At 32.2% G+C, this 24,184-nt stretch overlaps 1 protein-coding gene across 1 annotated transcript; it reads right to left on the bottom strand.

Annotated features, from left to right (window-relative positions):
- Window positions 1-1,987: 1,987 nt before the first annotated feature.
- On the bottom strand, window positions 1,988-22,026 carry LOC139505862 (ankyrin repeat domain-containing protein 29-like; the record flags this gene model as incomplete). Its single annotated transcript, XM_071295246.1, has 5 exons — window positions 1,988-2,095; window positions 2,724-2,825; window positions 3,385-3,483; window positions 4,045-4,143; window positions 21,943-22,026. Coding segments are annotated over 5 exons (492 nt in total), but the record flags the coding sequence as incomplete, so codon positions are not given.
- Window positions 22,027-24,184: the final 2,158 nt, after the last annotated feature.

The raw sequence follows: 24,184 nt of genomic DNA, 5'->3' as shown, positions 1-24,184 counted from the left end.
CCCTCCTATATATGTATACCCCATCCACACCCTCCTATATCTGTATACCCTATCCACACCCTCCTATATCTGTATACCCCATCCACATCCTCCTATATCTGTATACCCCATGCAGTGCTCTAGCTAGAATTCAAAAGGGGCAGGGTGCCAGGGGAGGGCAGGGCACTTTTTTATGATAGAAGGCACTGCTCATTTTTTTTTCCTACGTCCCTGCGTGTATCACGAGTTCACATATTTTTTTACTGTATATATTGTTAATAAAGATGCATTTATAAACTTGTTGTTTGGATTATTTATTCTATAAAATTTGCATAAGAAAAGTCATTCATACTATATCATGTTCATAATACATGGCAATACACATTCATACTATTAACCAAAAGAGGCAAAATAAACTTACTATTCTCCCCACCCCCTCTGCTTCCAAAAGAAAGAACATAAACTAAACATCTCATAGTTTACCATACATGTACATGACAGAGAAGTTGTATTTCAAAATGTCATCTAGAGCTTGGCCCTCAAAACCTGTTTTTATTGTTCGTGTATAAGAATATATTATTTAGTATAGCTTCATCAAGTTGATTTGTGATGAGAGTATTACTGCACACTTCCATTTTAGTAACATGACAGGTTGGACATCATTCAAACAAATTTATAGTTCATATTTCTTTATTGAGAATAAATAAAACATGGATTGCCAAAAGTATGATTATCAAAAATAAATTGCAATATATTTTTTTTGTATGTTCAAAGACAGTTAATATCCTTAAGGTAACATTCTTATATAATTTTGTATTCAATTGGTTATTTTTTCCTATTTTTAGTACTAGATAATATTTTAGGGGCACAATTTTGTAATAAGCATTTTCAGGGAAATAACTCCAAAATTAATTTCCATGTTTACGTCTGCTTGTCGCTCACAAGTTGAGATGTACGATGTTTCTGTGTCAGAAGGCATAGTTTTATTTTGATTACTTCAATTCAATTCTAAATTCATTAAAGTCTTCATTCGCATACACTTTCATTGTGACTTGAAGATCGAAAGAAAATGCACACATTCATCATATTTATGACAAAAAGGTACATTGTCTTAATTAAATTACCTAGTAATTAACACCTTTAATTGAAGTCTTATCCACAATAATTGATTGTAATAACATGATAAACCTCATTACCAGGGGGCAATCACCAGGTGTCATATTTGTAATTCAACTTCTGATAAGAAATCGATAAACAAAGGCAATTTTACCAAAACGGCACAAGGGTTTTTTTGGAAAACGGCGTCAGGGCAGAAGGGCGCGACTGAGGGCACACAGGGCGCGGATGAGGGCACCCAGGGCGCGGATGAGGGCACCCAGGGCGCGGCGCCCTTCTATTTTGGGCTAACGAGACCACTGCCATGTACACCTAGATCTGTATATATATTTTTTTTACAGCATTTCATAGTTTTTAGTGATTGTTCAAATAAGGAAATAAATAAATTATGACAAGATGACATTTATCTCTAGACAGATTTGTAGAAATTTCCATAGGATCATCTCTTTCAAATTATTGCATTAAATAATTTCCTACTGCCAACAATATGAAATGATTAAGCATTTTTCCCCCTTATTGAATCCATATAAATATTGTCTAGTAGTGTTTAAGTTTGTTTCACCCATCTTAAAGATTATCTGTCATTGCCCACCTCGTATCTGTTTAAATATATAAACACATGGTGAACGAATGTCAATGCATTGCTTAGACTGTTTTGATATTATCACATAACTTTGTTATAATTGTCATGACAACAGACAGGTGTAAGTTTTGTTTGACAGTTTGTTTGTTTACACAGACTTTAATTACAGCAAACTTCTTAAGTTTCAATTCAAATAATCATATGACTTTTAACTATAGCCTTTAAATAGAATCCAACCATATCTTATACATCATTTTAGTGATTCATTACTTAATAGTTGAACACTGGTCATATACTATAAAATATTACCTGATGTGATTTAATCAAGGGACTGGCACCTCCTTGTTCTACTAGACATCTTGTGATCTGTAGATATCCCCCCTCAGCAGCCCAATGTAAAGCTGTTTCTCCACTGTACTATAATATAACCAAATAACATGTAATTATAATGTACAATACTTTGTTGTCAATATCAATAATATACAAAATATCCTACAACTGACATTAAAACTTATCTGATAAACTGGACAATGTTGTGTAATAAATATAAACTAAATATATATCACATGAATTAGTGGTCAAAACTGAATAAAATGACCAGTCACACTTGTATTTATATTCTACATAAACAACAAATAAACATGTTTTGTTGTGAAATGTCAAGACTTCCATAAAACCTGATATTTAAAAAAAAAAAAAAATTTCAAGAAATGTGTAAAACAATTATATCAATGGATTCAGTAGAACAAAACAAGTAAAATGAGACCCCACTTTCTATGATTCTTACAAATATTTGTTCATTAAAATTGTCTAATTAACAACAGGAATTAGTGTAGATTCAGTATAATTGATCATTTTAATAAAAAAAAATATTTTAAGAAACATGAAAAGGAGGAATATTTTCTAATTCAGAACAATAATACGAGTAAAATGAGACCCCACTTGATATAATTATTACAAATATTTGTTCATTAAACCTGTCTAATTAACAACAGGATTTAGTGTAGATTAATAGTAATGTGATCAGACTAAGTAGATAACATACTGGTGATGTGATGTCGATCTTACATCCTGTATCAATGAGGAGACTACAGATCTCCAGGTGTCCTCCCCTGGCAGCAGACATTAATGCTGTCCCTCTAACATCCTGGAATAATACAACTGACATCAAAACTTGTCTGATAAACTGGACAATGTTGTGTAATAAATATAAACAAAATATATATCACATGAATTAGTGGTCAAAACTGAATACAATGACCAGTCACACTTGTATTTATATTGTACATAAACAACAAATAAACATGTTTTGTTGTGAAATGTCACACCTTCCATAAAACCTGATATTTAAAAAAAAAAAAATTTCAAAAAATGTGTAAAATAATTATATCAATGGATTCAGTAGAACAAAACAAGCAAAATGAGACCCCACTTTATATGATTCTTACAAATATTTGTTCATTAAAACTGTCTGATTAACAACAGGAATTAGTGTAGATTCAGTATAATCATTCATTTCAATAAAAATATTTTTTTTAAGAAACATGAAAAAAAGTAATATTTTCTAATTCAGAACAATAATACGAGTAAAATGAGACCCCACTTGATATAATTATTACAAATATTTGTTCATTAAACTTGTCTAATTAACAACATGATTTTGTGTAGATTAATAGTAATGTGATCAGACTAAGTAGATAACATACATTTGTGGTGTCAATCTTACATCCTGTATCAATGAGGAGACGACAGATCTCCAGGTATCCCCACCTGGCAGCCTCCATTAATGCTGTCTGTCCATTAACCTGGAATAATACAACTGACATCAAAACTTGTCTGATAAACTGGACAATGGTGTGTAATAAAAATAAACTAAATATATATCACATGAATCAGTGGTCAAAACTGAATAAAATGACCAGTCACACTTGTATTTATATTCTATATAAACAATAAATAAACATGTTTTGTTGTGAAATTTCAAAACTTCCATTAAACCTGATATCTTAAAAAAAAAAAAAATTTCAAGAAATGTGTAAAATAATTATATCAATGGATTCAGTAGAACAAAACAAGCAAAATGAGACCCCACTTTATATGATTCTTACAAATATTTGTTCGTTAAAATTGTCTAATTAACAACAGGAATTAGTGTAGATTCAGTATAATTGATCATTTCAATAAAAATATTTTTTTTAAGAAATATAAAAAGGAGGAATATTTTCTAATTCAGAACAATAATACGAGTAAAATGAGACCCCACTTTATATAATTATTACAAATATTTGTTCATTAAAACTGTCTAATTAACAACATGATTTAGTGTAGATTAATAGTAATGTGATCAGACTAAGTAGATAACATACTGTTGTGATGTCGATCTTACATCCTCTATCAATGAGGAGACGACAGATCTCCAGGTGTCCTCCCCTGGCAGCATACATTAATGCTGTCCCTCTAACATCCTGGAATAATACAACTGACATCAAAACTTGTCTGATAAACTGGACAATGTTGTGTAATAAATATAAAAAAAATATATATCACATGAATCAGTGGTCAAAACTGAATAAAATGACCAGTCACATTTGTATTTATATTCTACATAAACAACAAATTAACAACAAGTCTTTTTGTGAGATGTCAAAACTTCCATCAGAACTGTCATGTTAATTTTTTTTTTTGAAGAAATGAATAAAATATTTACATCAATGGATTCATTACAAGTCTCTGAGTAAAATGACATCTCACTTTATATGATTCTTACAAGTATTTGTTGATATAATGATTAAATCTCAAGTAAAATGACATCTCACTTTATATAATCCTAACAAGCATGACAAGTATTTGTTGATATAATGATTAAATCTGTCCGATTAACATGATTCAGAATAATGATCAATTTTTTAAAAGTAACTTTTTCAAAGAAATATGAAAAATAGTTACATTTCCTGATTTAGTTCGAGGAGACAAACAAAATGAGACCCCACTTTATATGATTCTTACAAATATTTGTTGTCCATTCAACCTGTGTAATTAACAACATAATTTTGTATATATTAAGGAATGTGGTCAAAGTGAAGCAATAACATACATGTGTGATATTTGTTTTACACCCTCTGTAAAACCTGGGTGTAAAAAATGTTCTTGTATAAATATTCAAAGTAAGAACTTTATCAACTATAATTCAAAACAAACAAAAGCAATTAATGAGAGAAAAAAAAACCTTTACATACTTTTTTCTCCCATTTAAACTGTTAAATTAAAAACAAATTTTGATTTAATATCGAATTCAGTGTAATGATATAAATATCAGTTTCCAAACAGATATATTATTATATTATGTTCAGAAGTAACTTGTAGCTATGTGTTTTATACTGCTAATGTACAATCTGTTATGTTCTGAAGTAACTTGCAGTTGTATATTTTATACTGCTGATGTACAATCTGTTATGTTCTGAAGAAACTTGTAGTTATGTGTTTTATACTGCTAATGTACAATCTGTTATGTTCTGAGGTAACTTTTAGTTATGTGTTTTATACTGCTTGTGTATAATCTGTTATGTTCTGAAGTAACTTGTATTTGTATGTTTACACTGCTTATGTACAATCTGTTATGTTCTGAAGTAACTTGTGGTTGTGTGCTTTATACTGCTAATGTACAATCTGTTATGTTCTGAAGTAACTTGTGGTTTTGTGCTTTATACTGCTAGTGTACCGTATGTTATGTTTTGAGGTAACTTGTAGTTGTATATTTTATACTGCTTGTGTACAATCTGTTATGTTTTGAGGTAACTTGTAGTTATGTGTTTTATACTGCTAATGTACAATCTGTTATGTTCTGAGGTAACTTGTAGTTATGTGTTTTATACTGCTGGTGTACCATCTGTTAAGTTCTGAGGTAACTTGTAGTTGTATATTTTATACTGCTTGTGTACAATCTGTTATGTTCTGAAGTGACTTGTAGTTGTATATTTTATACTGCTTGTGTACAATCTGTTATGTTCTGAGGTAACTTGTAGTTGTATGTTTATACTGCTTGTGTACAATCTGTTATGTTCTGAAGTAACTTATAGTTATGTGTTTTATACTGCTTATGTACAATCTGTTATGTTCTGAGGTAACTTGTAGTTATGTGTTTTATACTGCTAGTGTATAATCTGTTATGTTCTGAAGTAACTTGTATTTGTATATTTTATACTGTTTGTGTACAATCTGTTATGTTCTGAAGTAACTTGTAGTTGTATATTTTAAACTGCTTGTGTACAATCTGTTATGTTCTGAGGTGACTTGTAGTTGTACATTTTATACTGCTTGTGTACAATCTGTTATGTTCTGAAGTAACTTGTAGTTATGTGTTTTATACTGCTTATGTACAATCTGTTATGTTCTGAAGTAACTTGTAGTTATGTGTTTTATACTGCTAATGTAGAATCTGTTATGTTCTGAAGTAACTTGTGGTTGTGTGTTTTATACTGCTAATGTACATTCTGTTATGTTCTGAAGTAACTTGCAGTTGTATATTTTATACTGCTAATGTACAATCTGTTGTGTTCTGAGGTAACTTGTAGTTGTATATTTTATACTGCTTGTGTACAATCTGTTATGTTCTGAGGTGACTTGTAGTTGTACATTTTATACTGCTTGTGTACAATCTGTTATGTTCTGAAGTAACTTGTAGTTATGTGTTTTATACTGCTTATGTACAATCTGTTATGTTCTGAAGTAACTTGTAGTTATGAGTTTTATACTGCTAATGTAAAATCTGTTATGTTCTGAAGTAACTTGTGGTTGTGTGTTTTATACTGCTAATGTACATTCTGTTATGTTCTGAAGTAACTTGCAGTTGTATATTTTATACTGCTAATGTACAATCTGTTGTGTTCTGAGGTAACTTGTAGTTGTATATTTTATACTGCTAATGTACAATCTGTTATGTTCTGAAGTAACTTGTATTTGTATGTTTATACTGCTGATGTACAATCTGTTATGTTCTGAAGTAACTTGTGGTTGTGTATTTTATACTGCTAATGTACAATCTGTTATGTTCTGAAGTAACTTGTAGTTGTGTGTTTTTTACTGTTGGTGTACAATCTGTTATGTTCTGAAGTAACTTGTGGTTGTGTGTTTTATACTGCTAATGTACAATCTGTTATATTCTGAAGTAACTTGTAGTTATGTGTTTTATATTGCTAATGTACAATCTGTTATGTTCTGAGCTAACTTGTTTTATATTTTATACTGCTTGTGTACAATCTGTTATGTTCTGAGGTAACTTGTAGTTGTATATTTTATACTGCTTGTGTACAATTTGTTATATTCTGAAGTAACTTGTAGTTATGTGTTTTATACTGCTAATGTACAATCTGTTATGTTCTGAGGTAACTTGTTTTATATTTTATACTGCTTGTGTACAATCTGTTATGTTCTGAGGTAACTTGTAGTTGTATATTTTATACTGCTAATGTACAATCTGTTATGTTCTGAAGTAAATTGTATTTGTATGTTTATACTGCTGATGTACAATCTGTTATGTTCTGAAGTAACTTGTGGTTGTGTATTTTATACTGCTAATGTACAATCTGTTATGTTCTGAAGTAACTTGTAGTTGTGTGTTTTTTACTGTTGGTGTACAATCTGTTATGTTCTGAAGTAACTTGTGGTTGTGTGTTTTATACTGCTAATGTACAACCTGTTATATTCTGAAGTAACTTGTAGTTATGTGTTTTATATTGCTTATGTACAATCTGTTATGTTCTGAGCTAACTTGTTTTATATTTTATACTGCTTGTGTACAATCTGTTATGTTCTGAGGTAACTTGTAGTTGTATATTTTATACTGCTTGTGTACAATTTGTTATATTCTGAAGTAACTTGTAGTTATGTGTTTTATACTGCTAATGTACAATCTGTTATGTTCTGAGGTAACTTGTTTTATATTTTATACTGCTTGTGTACAATCTGTTATGTTCTGAGGTAACTTGTAGTTGTATATTTTATACTGCTAATGTACAATCTGTTATGTTCTGAAGTAAATTGTATTTGTATGTTTATACTGCTGATGTACAATCTGTTATGTTCTGAAGTAACTTGTGGTTGTGTATTTTATACTGCTAATAAACAATCTGTTATATTCTGAAGTAACTTGCAGTTGTATGTTTTATACTGCTTATGTACAATCTGTGTTATTCTGAAGTAACTTGTAGTTGTATATTTTATACTGCTTGTGTACAATCTGTTATGTTCTGAAGTAACTTGTATTTGTATGTTTATACTGCTGATGTACAATCTGTTATGTTCTGAAGTAACTTGTAGTGGTATATTTTATACTGCTTGTGTACAATCTGTTATATTCTGAAGTAACTTGCAGTTGTATGTTTTATACTGCTTATGTACAATCTGTTTTGTTCTGAAGTTACTTGTAGTTGTATATTTTATACTGCTAGTATACAATCTGTTATATTCTGAAGTAACTTGCAGTTGTATGTTTTATACTGCTTATGTACAATCTGTTTTGTTCTGAAGTAACTTGTAGTTGTATATTTTATACTGCTTGTGTACAATCTGTTATGTCCTGAAGTAACTTGTATTTGTATGTTTATACTGCTGATGTACAATCTGTTATGTTCTGAAGTAACTTGTAGTTGTATATTTTATACTGCTTGTGTACAATCTGTTATGTTCTGAAGTAACTTGTATTTGTATGTTTATACTGCTAATGTACAATCTGTTATGTTCTGAAGTAACTTGTGGTTGTGTATTTTATACTGCTAATGTACAATCTGTTATGTTCTGAAGTAACTTGTAGTTGTATGTTTTTTACTGTTGGTGTACAATCTATTTTGTTCTGAAGTAACTTGTAGTTGTGTGTTTTATACTGCTGGTGTACAATCTGTTATGTTCTGAAGTAAGTTGTTGTTGTGTGCTTTATATGTCTTATGTACAATTTTTTCTGTTCTGAAGCAACTTGTTGTTGTGTGTTTAATACTGCTGGTGTACAATCTGTTATGTTCTGAAGTAACTTGTAGTTGTGTGTTTTATGCTGCTCGTGTACAATTTGTTATGTTCTGAAGTAACTTGTAGTTGTGTGTTTAATACTGCTAGTGTACAATCTGTTATGTTCTGAAGTAACTTGTAGTTGTGTGTTTTATGCTGCTGGTGTACAATTTGTTATGTTCTGAAGTAACTTGTAGTTGTGTGTTTTATGCTGCTGGTGTACAATTTGTTATGTTCTGAAGTAATTTGTAGTTGTGTGTTTTATATTTCTTATGTACAATTTGTTCCGTTCTGAACTAACTTGTAGTTGTGTGTTTTATACTGCTGGTGTACAATCTGTTATGATCTGAAGTAATTTGTAGCTGTGTGTTTTATATTTCTTATGTACAATTTGTTCTGTTCTGAAGTAACTTGTAGTTGTGTGTTTTATACTGCTGGTGTACAATCTGTTATGTTCTGAAGTAATTTGTAGTTGTGTGTTTTATATTTCTTATGTATAATTTGTTCTGTTCTGAAGTAACTTGTAGTTGTGTGTTTTTTTACTGCTTATGTACAATTTGTTATGTTCTGAAGTAACTTGTAGTTGTGTGTTTTATACTGCTGGTGTACAATTTATTCTGTTCTGAAGTAATTTGTAGAACTTTGTTTATACTGCTTATGTACAATCTGTTATGTTCTGAAGCAACTTGTTTTTTTATTTCTTATACTTCTGTTATTATAGTTATCGTGTGTTTATGTACAATATTCAACATTTTGAAGTTACTTGTAGTTTTCACTGTTTCACTGTGCTTTAATTTTAAGTAACATGTAGTTTTGTGTCTATTTTTGTTCATCAGTGTTCCAGCTAGGCCGTTTTCAGAGGGCGCTGCACCTGCCCTTTTCCGAGTGGCGCCCTGTGCCCTTTTTACAGTTTCCAGGGCGCCCTGCCTTTTTTGAAGATCGATTGCATATTAATTAGCGTATTGATATGGTACGCTAATTACTAAATTTTACCTGGGGAAAAGATTATGACTTTGTTTACCACCCCAAGCTAATCAATGGTTACAACTGGTGTCATAATCTGTTGTTATAGGTAATCCGTTTATCGGATGGGTCATTAATGATCATCAACATTAATTCGTTCAAATAGAATCGGTCAGTCGGCAATTATCTTTGAAGAAATGTGCATACAACAACTTGGGCACAATTTGCGATGTTTACCGTAGTTTCATGGAAGAAACGTAATGACAGAAAGTTGGAAAACCATTATCAACTCGTTGAAGACATTGTTTTACTTGTTTTCTGTAAAATAAACAGAAAATTCAGACGTATTTGTCATTGACTGCCTTCATTTTTGATACGAAAATAACAAAATCGACCGCCATATTGTGATCATATTTACATCATATTTACGTACTGTTTATAATCCTCCAAAGAAGGAGCACACCCGAATAAAGAAAGATAACTCAATCTGATTTTTTTCCTAGCATTGAGTAACCCATTTACATATTCTAAAATGTGTCTCCATACTTCTTGCTTAAGAATATATATGTTTAGGTATTTATTTTGAGTTATGGGAAAAGTTAAAGAGGGTCTTAGTAGCAGTGTTGGTAGGGTGCCTTGGTCATCTTTTTCTGTATTCTTTATTTTTGATACTATTTTTCACTGTTGCTTTATATCCTAAAATTGTGAATTTACTGAGCACATTCAGCTGTTTTGTGCTGTATTGCCATCAAGCACAGCAGGGGTAGAAAGATGAAACTGGTAAAATGTGGTAGACCATAGAAACAGTATGAAACAGATCTCCTTTCAAAACATACTGCATATAAAGTTCAACTGTGCCAAGCAATGATAATCAAAGCGCGAAAGCGCTGTAAAGGCAGTTAATTACAGGTTGTGTGTATTTCTAGTCCAGTTATATCATTATCTTCCATAGAACAGAGGTGGTTTGTAGAATTTAAGATTTAGAGTTCTTTTGTACCTAGTTCACCTATATCTATAGTCTACTGTTTACAGTATATTTTCTGTGCCTCCCATGAAATGCATTTTTAGCCATGGTCTTGTCAGTTTGCTTTAAATTTATGAGTTTGACTGTCCCTTTTGTGTCTTTCGTCCCTCTTCTTTAGACATATAAGAACTTTTTCTTTTCAATATAAATAGACTATTTTTAATTATTGATTGTATACGCATATTCTATGACTCCGATAAAAAATAGTTCACAAAGATTGACTAGTCTCTGTACTGTGTGTATAGCAAGAACATCAAGTAACATAATGGTAAATGTACATAGAAACATGTCAACTTTTTTGATGACCATACGTGCCAACTGCCAGTATTTGCAGAGTATTTCCCCCATTGAGCTCAAGCTCCCAAATGGCAATTTTGTAAGAGCAATTTTGACGACTATTTTAAAGAAAACAATTAATTCAACAATGGCTATGAGCTTGTTAATGCACGAAGAGGCCAAAAACCACATTAGAATATATTTGAAGGGAATCCATGACAAATCATCCCACTTTTTCACTAACTCGCCCCACTTTAAAAACAAGAGTGTACACACTGAAATGTCTCGCCTTCTTTACTAATCATTGATATTATGTTGATAGTCCTAATAATAAAGCTTTATTACAACTGTCACATAATCTTAACATAAACCAAGAAAACTAAACATTGACCTTTGGACCATGAAAATGAGGTCAAGGTCAGATAAACCATGCCAGGTTGGTATGTACAGCTAACAATTCTTCCATACAACAAATAAAATTGACTTATTGCTTATAGTTTAAGAAAAACAGACCAAAACACAAAAGCTTAACACTGAGCAATGAACCGTAAAAAATGAGATCAAGGTCAAATAAAACCTGCGCGACTGACATGTAGATCATGAAATATTTCCATACACCAAATATAGTTGACCTATTGCATACAGTATTAGAAAAACAGACCAAAACTCAAAAACTTAACTTCGACCACTGAACCATGAAAATGAGGTCAAGGTCATATGACACCTGCCAGGTAGACCTGTACACCTTACAACCATTCCATACACAAAATATAGAAAACCTATTGCAAACAGTATAAGAAAAACAGACTAAAACACAAAACTTAACTATAACCACTAATCCATGAAAATGAGGTCAAGGTCAGATGACACCTACCAGTTGGACATGTACACCTTACAGTGCGTCCATACACCGAATATACTAGACCTATTGCTAATAGTATCTCAGATATGGACTTGACCACCAAAACTTAACCTTGTTCGCTGATGCATGAAATGAGGTCGAGGTCAAGTGAAAACTGTCTGACGGGCAAGAGGACCTTGCAAGGTATGCACATACCAAATATAGTTATCCTATTACTTATAATAAGAGAGAATTTAACATTACAAAATATTTTAACTTTTTTTTCAAGTAGTCACTGAACCATGAAAATGAGGTCAAGGACATTGGACATGTGACTGACGGAAACTTCGTAACATGAGGCAACCATATACAAAGAATGAAGCATCCAGGTCTCCCACCTTCTAAAATATAAAGCTTTTAAGAACTGAGCTAACATCGCCGCCGCCGTAGGATCACTATCCCTATGTCGAGCTTTCTGTGAAAAAAGTCGCAGGCTTGACAAAAAAACTGCCCCAACCTGGATTACCAAATCGCCCCACTTGTGAACTGTGTTAAATCCCGTTAATATTACTCCTGCCAACTGGGTCCCACCTAATGGAAATCGGTGAAATCTAGATAAATGTATTATTAACCAGGGTGAATTTAGTAATGCCAACTCGCCCCACTTATGGAAAAAGATGTTATCCCATTAAATATAAGTTCAATTCTTATATTGCATTATGATACATTTAACAGGTTTCTTTCAATTGTTATGCAAATAACTAAGCTTCAAAAGTTACAGTTATTCTTCAACAATCAGGTTTTTTTTAGAATTATATATAATTTCAGTATATATCAATAATAGTAATGAAATTTATTTTCGGTTTGTTTGTATTCTGTGTAGATTAGTTTTCATTAAAGTGGTGCGAGCTTTATTTTTAATTATATATATATATATATATTAATCTAAATATTACCGTTTTTTATAAGTAGGGCGAGTTGGCAGGAGTAATATTAAACATGATTTAACCAATTTCACATGTGGGGCGATTTGATAAATCAGTTTGTGGCGTTTTTTTTAAAAAGTGGGGCGATTAACCAGTGGGGCGACTTGTCCTGCTTCCATTGAAGGCCCCCTTGAAGGTTTTGTATGACTATATGAACCATCTTTCACGTAAAACCCCATGTGCATTTTGAAAAGTTGTCAGATATGTTTCTAACTCCAGGCAAAATCTACCGGTATGAATGAAAAAGAAGTTTTCAATTAAGGCTCTGTGGCCATAACAGCTGTCTCATTAGCATTTTTACCACTTCCCATATTTGCAATTAAAACAATAGAAGAAAATTATTCAACGCAAAAACAAAACTTACTTGTAAATATGAAATTCTCTTTACGGTATGAGTTTTTCTCATTGTTTGAGATTGTACAGTAGTACCTGCAACTGCTTATACCTATTTCTTATTCACTTTTGCTTGATAAACTCACTAAATATCATATACATTGTACCACATCTCCTTATTTTTATAAGCATTCCAATAACATGAACAATTGTAATTCAACTCTATATACCAAAGCAAATTTAACTGCACCACTTTCATTCACTAGTATGCATCTTTTGGCAAAATACAAGTTCTTAAATGACACAATATATATTTATTGATAAAAAAATAAAATTTAGTATACAACTCTTTAACAGGTATTAAAAAAGCACAGCTGTGAAATCTGTGCTGAAAACATAGACATTGATTGGTATTTGAGTAATTCCATATGTGAAGCTCAACATTAGCTCGTCAGTTGTGGTGGACAGTTATAGACTTAGTTCCTTCCTTGCAAGGCTAGGATGAATGACTTTTCAGGAAAACCAATTTCACAAATCAAAACTTTCCTCTAGATTTCTCCTACAATATTCATCCAGTTTAGTTCTTTTGTTTTAATTGGACACCGTCCTGATTTTTAATTTTGAAAACCATTCAGTCTCTTGCTTGCAAATGGTGCATGAAAACAGGATGGGTATGGCAGTAGACAAGTCTCTTTAATGTGGGTTTGTGCCCTGAAAAAAAGTTTTATAACTTAAGTTTTTTTGAAACTTGTGCAACACACATACCTAAATAACTATAACATAGAAGAGAGCATCATTCGTGTCAATGTTTCGTTCCTGTTTACATTGTCATTGATATTTTTTCAGAAAGCCTGAGGCATAGCTCATGAATTCCTGTCATTACATCCTAAATTAATATAATTACTGCTAGAATAATTATCAGCATGATATACGTACACTATCATTGTACAGCCCAAGTCTTCAGTATATATAATTGTTGCATTCATTCACTCCTGTGTTCAGTCGTTCAAAAATATTTAAACATCAACAAATGAACTTTAATAAGGACAAGAAAACACTAGAAAATATACGTACATACAACCCGTGTTTTAAAAGTGTATTTGAAAGAGAAATATATCTGGTTCAACGATGTATAAAGGAGGAAAAATTGTAGATATTGCATTACGATGCTTTCTACCTAATAGCACGTGGATATGTTTACATATTTCATATTTAGACTTGACCCAGTATGACCCGTACCTTGTAGGTCACCGCCGTCGTTTAAACACTAGACTACAGTCGTGTATAAGGACAATAAAAAGCTTAAGCCTGTACTATTTGTGTGAAGTAAATGTGTTTGTTCTCTACATTTAAATTGTTTTACCTGATTAGCAAGGACGTATATCTATCCGTTTCCTTCTCAATTCACTTTGTCAAATTCTTCGAACTTCTTCAAAACATACGTATTACTGCGCCCGGAAGTGAGAAAAATATGAGAAATCCTCGTAAAATAATGCTATCTTCAATTTTGTGGAATCCATTTTGTTATATTTATAATACAAAGATAAAGAAAAGTTACGATTAATTATGAATTTGCATATCATTATACGGAACGTTTATGGACTATTTTTTCCATAGCTGTATGTCGGTCATTTTGGCGGGAAATCATGTACACATACACACGTAGATTGGCTGGTACCCGATCGTAATGTTACACATCACATATATCAAATAGCTAATACCCGGAACGTAAGTACCGGGAACCAGGATAATACGTAGACAACATACACAACTAATACCGAAATTGAAAACGCTTTACGGTTTCTCGTTCATAAACCGAATTCCGCTTTGAATTATAGAAGATGCCATATTAATCATGTTCAGTCGACTTTTCATTGTTTTATCAACGTCTGAAAGAATCTTTAGATGTCAGATAACACTCGAAATTGACCCGACCTCTTTCCACACGGAATACACATAATGATAGTTTGTAGTCAGGTTGACTGCTTGTAATGCAAAATACACACTAATAACAAGTTCTATAAAACGAACATACACACTGATCGTTTCTTTAGTCCCCAATGTTAAATGAAAGAAACAAAAACCATAGCATACCATAAAAAGAAGAGGAGAAATTCGAACATTTCCGGATCTATTTCTGGCAAAAAGACCCCCTGCATAGATTGCGTATGAAAAGATGAACCTCATGACTTAAAAGTCAGGCCTTAAAGCACTGCCTTTAAAAAAACTTGTGTGACAAGCTGCTTGACAAGTTTTTCAGCCTTAAAAGTAGAAAGATAGAGTTCTATATGGGCTAAAGATGTTGTTCTTGTATAACCTGTGATTCAACGAATAAACACAAATGTTTGATTAACATCTTTATTAAAATATGCCCCTTTTCATATTATCATATCGCGCGTTAAATGCCCTTTTTCAGGATTGCACCCTGCCCTTTTGAAAACTTAGCTGGAACCACTACAAAAGTCAAAAAGTCTGAAAAGACCAGTTTTTGTCTGAATTTGCATGAATTTTTACTCGACATTCTTAATTTGTCGAAATAATATTTAAAAATTCTTGACATAGTATTAATTTGTCTAATAAGGTTCTTGATTTTTCTTGACAAGTGTCTTGACAGTATGAACATTGTCTTAAAATTTCTCGACACTTCCTGTATCATCTGATAAGAGTGGATTAGTCTCGACCAATTCTTGACTGTCTTAAATTTGTCTCGATCTGTCTTAACATATTCTTGACATTCTTAATAATGTCTAAATATGTCCTTGACATATTCTTGACATTCTTAATAATGTCTAAATATGTCTTGACATATTCTTGACATTCTAAATAATGTCTGAATATGTCTCGACACATTCTTGACAGTCTTAAATATGTCTTGACACTTTCTCAACAGTATAATTCATCTTGATTAAAAAATTTATTCATTTTTTAGAACAACTCAAAAACATTTTTTTATTCAAATTTGAGTGTTGAATTTTATAATTTTTTATCAAAATGATGATTTTCATCATTTTCATCTATTAACAAAAGTTTGAAATTGTAGTGGAATGGTTGGTCAACTGATAAGTTGTATGGCTGATTACAGGTAAATCAGTAATTTCTATTTAACAGTTGTGTGTATTCTGGGGTATGAATACCCTAATTTTATGGGGAACATCCTGTCAATGTTTAATACTTAATATATATTCCAACAGATGACATTACACAAATTTTTCATCTGTTAATGAATGATTTGTATATCATCATAATTTGCTATTTATATAAACCACATTGTTGTACAATAATTATTTACCATATTTACATTAACATTGAATATCATGAATGTAGAATAAAATTTGTCTACAGTATGATTGTTTAAATCATTTAATTTATAAGATTTAGGAATCAAAATTTGTAATTTTTAAAAAGCCCACATTTAAATTGTTTTATATCAACACACCCACATTTAAATTATTTTATACATTAGATTTTATAGCCACATTTGCAGTTGTAAAAAATATTTTGAATGCCCAAATTTTCAATTATTTTACATGCCCAACTTTCATTTTTTGTTGAAAGAAGTGTAACTTAAACCAACAGTATATTATGTAAAGAAAAATAAAGATTAAAGTTATACATTGTTATATCATGAATATTGGTCATGATTTGTAAAACTGAGAACTGTCAAGTAAATTTAAGACACAATTCCAAATGTTCAGAATATGTCAAGCCATACTGAGAAAAAATAAGAATGTCAAGAATATGTCAAGAAATTTTAAGACAGTATTCAAATGTCAAGAATTTTGTCAAGAAATTTTAAGACCACATTCAGAATGTCAAGATGTGTAAAGTAAATTTCATACAAATTTGATATAAATGAGAATTTGTCAAGAAAAATTAAGACACAAGTCATACTTTTGGAGAATGTCGAGTAAAAGTTCATGCAAATCAAGACAAAAACTGGTTCTTTTCAGACTTTTAGACTTTTGTAGTGAACACTGTTCATGTACCATAAAAGGCTGTATCTTCAAATGATTTTATTAAAATCAAAGCGCTGTAAGCGCTGAAGGCAGTTAACCAAAAACCAGACAAACGTAATTATGTGCAGTGGCGGATTCAGAAATTTTCATAAGTGGGGGCCCACTGACTGCCTAACAGGGGACCTGCTCCAGTCATGCTTCAGTGATTCCCTATATAATCAACCAAATTTTTCTCAAAAATGGAAAGGGGGCACTGAAAAACCCTCTAAATCCGCCTCTGATGTGGCATTAAACATTCATATATTGTACATTTATGTTTATCTAATGAATTAATTATTATTAAGGCAAATAATTTATATGTTATCAAGGTTTCAATAGCAATGAATATATAAATGTATATTTTTTATGGTGAGTCTGCAGTGGTACAAGTTCGCAATGATTGTAGTTGTTCTAATTGGTAGTTAACGTTGGTTTTAGTTCAGTTGACTGTTAGTAGTACGTGTTGACTTAGTACGAACATGTAATCGTATGAATGGACTGGTTTCCCTGTAAAGAAAACTGAGTATGTGTTCTATAGTACAATAGTTATGCAACACAAATCAGACAAATGTTCACTACTACAAGGATCAAAGGTGAGGTCTGACTGACCTGCCCATAGTAAATGTAAATGATTTGTTATATTGTCCCATACATGAATATATATGGTTTAGGGGTGGGGATCTCGAGGGTTTTCAAGTTCTCAAACAGGAAGGGGTAGGGTGACCCTAGGGACTTCCCCTATATTTCATTTGATTTGTTATATTGTCCTATACATGAATATATATGGTTTAGGGGTGGGGATCTCATCGGTTTCCAAGTTCTCAAACAGGAGGGGGTAGGGGGACTCCCCCTATATTTCATTTAATTAGTTATATTGACCCATACATGAATATATATTGTTTAGGGTGGGGATCTCGACCGTTTCGTAAGTTCCCAAACAGGAGGGGGTGGGTCACCCCATGGACTCCCCTTATATTTCATTGATTAGCCCGTTTCAAGTTATCAAACAGGTTGGGTAGAGTGGCCCAAAGGATGCCACCTATATATCATATGATTTGCCTACATTCAGGTAGTTATTTGTGAAAATAAAGTAAGAATCTTCCAGTTACTTTAACTGATCCTTCAAAATTGAGAGAAAAAAAAATACCCCTTCAAAATTGCAGTTATATGTTTACACTTTAAAAGCTTCTTACATGCATTATCAACATTTATCACTGATAAAGAAAATTTAAACTGTGACCAGGAACATATATATTGTTAGATTACTGTTCCCAGCTGTCACATTGTATTGGATTTTGACATTTAAAATTTGTCAAAAGTAATTTTGAGTTTCTGTTTAAAATATTTTCTGCTTTTTCTTTCTTTTACATATATCTTTTGGTTTTCAATTCTAGTGTTTATATTCATTTACCATGCATAGATGTATTTTGTCACCTGCCTGGATTCGCCAAAAACCCGGAATTATCCTTATCCGCTACCGAATCGGATCCGAAATTGTAATATTGTCTTTTCACTGCAGCCATTGTCATTGTGTTCCAATGTTGTTTTTGTCAGTCAGATACGATTTTACTCGTATTGACACATTGTTTTGTCGGCGATTTGCTGTATATAGCTAGCGATTGAACAAAATTGAGTATCGCTGTCATGAATAATAATGATTAAAATAAGTTTTGAGATCGTTTATTTGGAGACTTTGGCGAAAAGGTTTGCAAAGCTATTTTTTATTTTCTTTCAAGTAGAACTGAGACTACTATAACTGTGATATAGTTGTCTCAGAGTGGAAGGGCCCATCGGGCGTGGCTAGTAACCAATTCGAAAGTGGAAGGTCGCGGACCTCGGACCACCGCTAATTTGAACCCCTGCCTCCAAATTGAAAAGATACGAATTTCGTCTTCTAATTTGAAATTGCCGCCAACAGCATGAACAGTTGAACTTATTATATAATAGACTACTGACGTAGTTGTACTACGTATTGACGACAAACAATATTCCTACGACTTTTGCCATTTGGGAAATCTTAACTACTTGTCTTAAAAGATTGGCGGCGATTAAATATTTCGTACAATTGTTTTTTGACATCTTAGCCAAAAGCACAGGCGATAATAAACTACATAAGAATTCCTAATGAGCACTACTTCCTATGTGCAACTTCAAAACTTTTGGGAAAATCGACGACCATTTAACGTTTTTATGGTAATATTTTTTATATTCTAGAATAAAAAGTATTAAAAAAGTGTTCAATTAGTTATATATAACATAGTAGCCAGCTAGATAATAACAATGGCAAGTATTTCAGCATTTTTTGGGTAGACCACAAATCTAGGGTGCTCGCATAATGCAGATTAACTGCATAATAAGGTAGTTTTATGAGTTACAATTTATGACAAAAATAAGCAAAGACCCATCGAAACAACATCTGAGGCTTAAATTAAAATATTGTTTGTTTGCCCTTTACCGACCGACCCTATAAATTCGTTCCGCCTGAAAATCTTTTATTTGTGTTTACCAGCAAGATTTTATTTTATTTTATTTTTTGTTCCTACCAAAAATTAATCTTATATTTGTATTTCCCGCTCAAAGCTTTTTTACCGGAATTCTCGGGTTTTATCTTTCCCGTATAAGGTCTAGTCTGTTTTGTATCATGTGAGCGTTTGACATGAACGAACACTTGCGTTTGGAGTTTCAAAGCATAAATTTGTTTGAAATGGATGTTGTATTGAAAGCTTTGAAATCATGATTTAACAAACGTTACTCTGTGTCTTTATACTTGAAGAGCTGGGTTCATTCAAAAAAAGTTCCTCCAATACTAAATTATCAATGTGTGTACAAAATATTTTGTAAACAGACTTTGTATCCTATGTAGTGATGGCTTTTGGTCCGTAGATCAGGATGATTATGTTAACGATGCCTTTGACCAGCATTGATATATTCTGATTTATATCTAACATGAACCAAAGGTCTGTAAAGGGGAGAATATTTGGCAGTAAAATCGCCAAGTTTTTCCATACAGATCATATATAAATGCGATGTAAAAAACCTGACAATTGAGTTTCAAGTCTTGTAGCATTTTTATTGGAAACACAGGCACACACGAAAATTTAAACACTCTAGGGACTTTTTCTACTAGTAATGTACAAAGTATGCATGGTATGTCTACCCGGACATATTTTACCAGGACAAAGTTATCTCTTACAGAAAAACTTTAGGTCCAGGTTAAGCGTACAAGGTACATGTACGTAGTACAGAATATTAGTAAGTTAAAATTCTTGGGACTATTATACTTAAAAGCAAAAGCATACTTAAACAAAAGCAATACAGACAAAAATGATATCATGCAGATTTTGTATCTATAAATAAAATATTATACCTACCTGCCTACCCATGACAAAAAATATACCGAGCTCAGTTATTTTTTGGGAAAGAAAAATAAAATATTTTACCTACCTACCTACCCTGTTTCAAGACATAGGGTCGGAAAAGGGCAAACAAACAATATTTTAATTTAGGCCTGATAAACAAATTTAATAATACTTTTAGATATTTGGATGATATTTTGGCTCTCAATAATGACGACTTCAGTATGTATATTAATGAAATTTATCCTGTTGAACTTACTTTAAATAAAGCTAATACTAACAATGACCACTGCCCTTTTCTCGATCTTGATATCTATATCACTAATGGAAAGCTGAATACTAAAATTTATGATAAAAGGGATGATTTCTCATTTCCCTATCGTTAACTATCCGTTTTTAGATGGTGACGTTCCTTGTCACCCATCTTACAGTGTTTATATATCTCAACTTGTACGATTCGCTCGTGTATGTAACAATGTTTTAGATTTTAACGAGAGAAATTTATGTATTACTGAAAAATTATTACACCAGGGTTTTCGATATCACAAACTAGTCAAAACATTTACTAAATTTTATCATCGGTATGAAGACATCATTCGTAAATATAGCTCAACATGCAGACTTCTAATACGTTCAGGTATTTCACATCCAATTTTTTATGGAAATATTCTTTATAAAGCACAAAAGGTGTCAGTATTCACCTCAGAAACTTACAAAACCTTTAAATAGACTTATTAAGAAGGGATATAATTACGATACTGTTGTCAAGTCATTAAAGATTGCATATTTTGTGTTAATATTGAGTCACTGATAAGGTCTTTGCATCGGAACTAAACACATTTATTCTAAAAACAGTTGTTGGCTTGACACGGGTTATGTTCTTCTCATAATGTTATGATGGTATGATACTAAACCCCTAATGGGGAAGGATTGTGCCTGATATTCATATGATGAAATCATAATCTTTCATTCAGTTTAATTGAAGTCTGGAGCTGGCATGTCAGTTAACTGCTAGTAGTCTGTTGTTATTTATGTATTATTGTCATTTTGTTTATTTTCTTTGGTTACATCTTCTGACATCAGACTCGGACTTCTCTTGAACTGAATTTTAATGTGCGTATTGTTATGCGTTTACTTTTCTACATTGGTTAGAGGTATAGGGGGAGGGTTGAGATCTCACAAACATGTTTAACCCCGCCGCATTTTTGCGCCTGTCCCAAGTCAGGAGCCTCTGGCCTTTGTTAGTCTTGTATTATTTTAATTTTAGTTTCTTGTGTACAATTTGGAAATTAGTATGGTGTTCATTATCACTGGACTAGTATATATTTGTTTAGGGGCCAGCTGAAGGACGCCTCCAGGTGCGGGAATTTCTCGCTACATTGAAGACCTGTTGGTGACCCTCTGCTGTTGTTTTTTATTTGGTCGGGTTGTTGTCTCTTTGACACATTCCCCATTTCCATTCTCAATTTTATTGAATGTGAATATAATACTTACATCTCGATAATCGATGTCTGCACCATTCTGTAGACATAATTTTAAGGCTTCTATATCTCCATCACTAGCAGCTGTAGTAAGTTTCTGTAAGTAAAACAAAGAAACTACATTTAATCTTAATAATCAATGTCTGCACCATTCTGTAGACATAATTTTAAGGCTTCTATATCTCCATCACTAGCAGCTGTAGTAAGTTTCTGTAAGTAAAACAAAGAAACTACATTTAATCTTAATAATCAATGTCTGCACCATTCTGTAGACATAATTTTAAGGCTTCTATATCTCCATCACTAGCAGCTGTAGTAAGTTTCTGTAAGTAAAACAAAGAAACTACATTTAATCTTAATAATCAATGTCTGCACCATTCTGTAGACATAATTTTAAGGCTTCTATATCTCCATCACTAGCAGCTGTAGTAAGTTTCTGTAAGTAAAACAAAGAAACTACATTTAATCTTAATAATCAATGTCTGCACCATTCTGTAGACATAATTTTAAGGCTTCTATATCTCCATCACTAGCAGCTGTAGTAAGTTTCTGTAAGTAAAACAAAGAAACTACTTTAATCTTAATAATCAATGGTCTGCACCATTCTGTAGACATAATTTTAAGGCTTCTATATCTCTATTCCCAGCAGCTGTAGTAAGTTTCTGTAAGTAAACCGTAATAAAAATATATTGAAATGAATGTCCTTACTGTTAAATTAGGTAATAATTATGTTTTCTTCTGTTTAGCAATGACTACATAAATCAGTAGTATCCTTCCTTCAAATAACAGACAGAGAGGAATTCTTTTAATAGCATATAATTGTTGGGATTTATGCATTTTATATTATCAAGAAAAACACGACAAAGAGTGCACACGCTGAAATGTCTCGCCTTCTTTACTAATCATTGATTTTATGTTGATAGTCCTAAATAAAAAGCTTTATCACCACTGTCATATAAACTTAACATTAACCAAGAAACTAAACATTGACCAATGAACCATGAAAATGAGGTCAAGGCATGTACAGCTAACAATTCTTCCAAACAACAGATATAGTTGACCTATTGGTTATAGTTTAAGAAAATCAGACCTAAACATAAAAACTTAACACTGAGCAATGAACCATGAAAATGAGGTCAAGGTCAAATAAAACCTGTGTGATTGACATATACACCATAAAATATTTCCATACAACAAATAAAGTTGACATATTGCATAAAATATAAATAAAAAGACCAAACTCAAAAACTGAACTTTGACCAGTGAACCATGAAAATGAGGTCACGGTCAGATGACACCTGCCAGCTAGACTTGTACACCTTACAATCATTCCATACACCAATATGGTAGACCTATTGCATACAGAATAAGAACAAGAATGTGTCCATAGTACATGGATGCCCCACTCCCCCTATCATTTTCTATGTTCAGTGGACCGTCAAAACTTTAATTTGGAATTAAAATTAGAAAGATCATATCATAGGGAAACATGTGTACTAAGTTTCAAGTTGATGTAACTTTAACTTCATCAAAAACTACCTTGACCAAAAACTTTAACAATGAACTTCGCACTGTCATTTTCTATGTTCAGTGGACCATAAAATTGGGGTCAAAACTATAATTTGGCATTAAAATTAGAAAGATCATATCATGGGAAACATGTGTATTAAGTTTCAAGTTGATTGGACTTCAGCTTCATCAAAAACTACCTCGACCAAAAACTTTAATCAGACGGACGAACGGAGGCACAGACGGACGGACGGACGAACGGAGGCACAGACCAGAAAACATAATGCCCCTCTACTATCGTAGGTGGGGCATTAAAACAGACAAAAACACAAAAACCTTACTGTAACCACTGAACCATCAAAATGAGTTCAAGGTCAGATGACACCTGCCATTTGGACATATACACTTTACAGTCCTTCCATACACTGAATATACTAGATCTATTGCTTATAGTATCTGAGATTTGGACCTGACCACCAGAACTTAACCTTGTTCACTGATTCATGAAATGAGGTCGAGGTCAAGTAAAAACTGTCTAACAGGCATGAAGACCTTGCAAGGTACACACATACCAAATATAGTAATCCTATTACTTATAATAAGAGAGAATTTAACATTACAAAAAATATTTTTTCAAGTAGTCACTGAACCATGGAAATGAGGTCAAGGACATTGGACATGTGACTGACGGAAACTTTATAACATGAAGCATTTATACACTATACACCAAAGTATGAAGCATCCAG

The sequence above is a fragment of the Mytilus edulis genome, unplaced genomic scaffold (genome assembly GCF_963676685.1).
Source record: "Mytilus edulis unplaced genomic scaffold, xbMytEdul2.2 SCAFFOLD_655, whole genome shotgun sequence".
Taxonomy (NCBI): Eukaryota; Metazoa; Mollusca; class Bivalvia; order Mytilida; family Mytilidae; genus Mytilus; species Mytilus edulis.
This window is presented reverse-complemented; position numbering and strand designations above follow the sequence as displayed.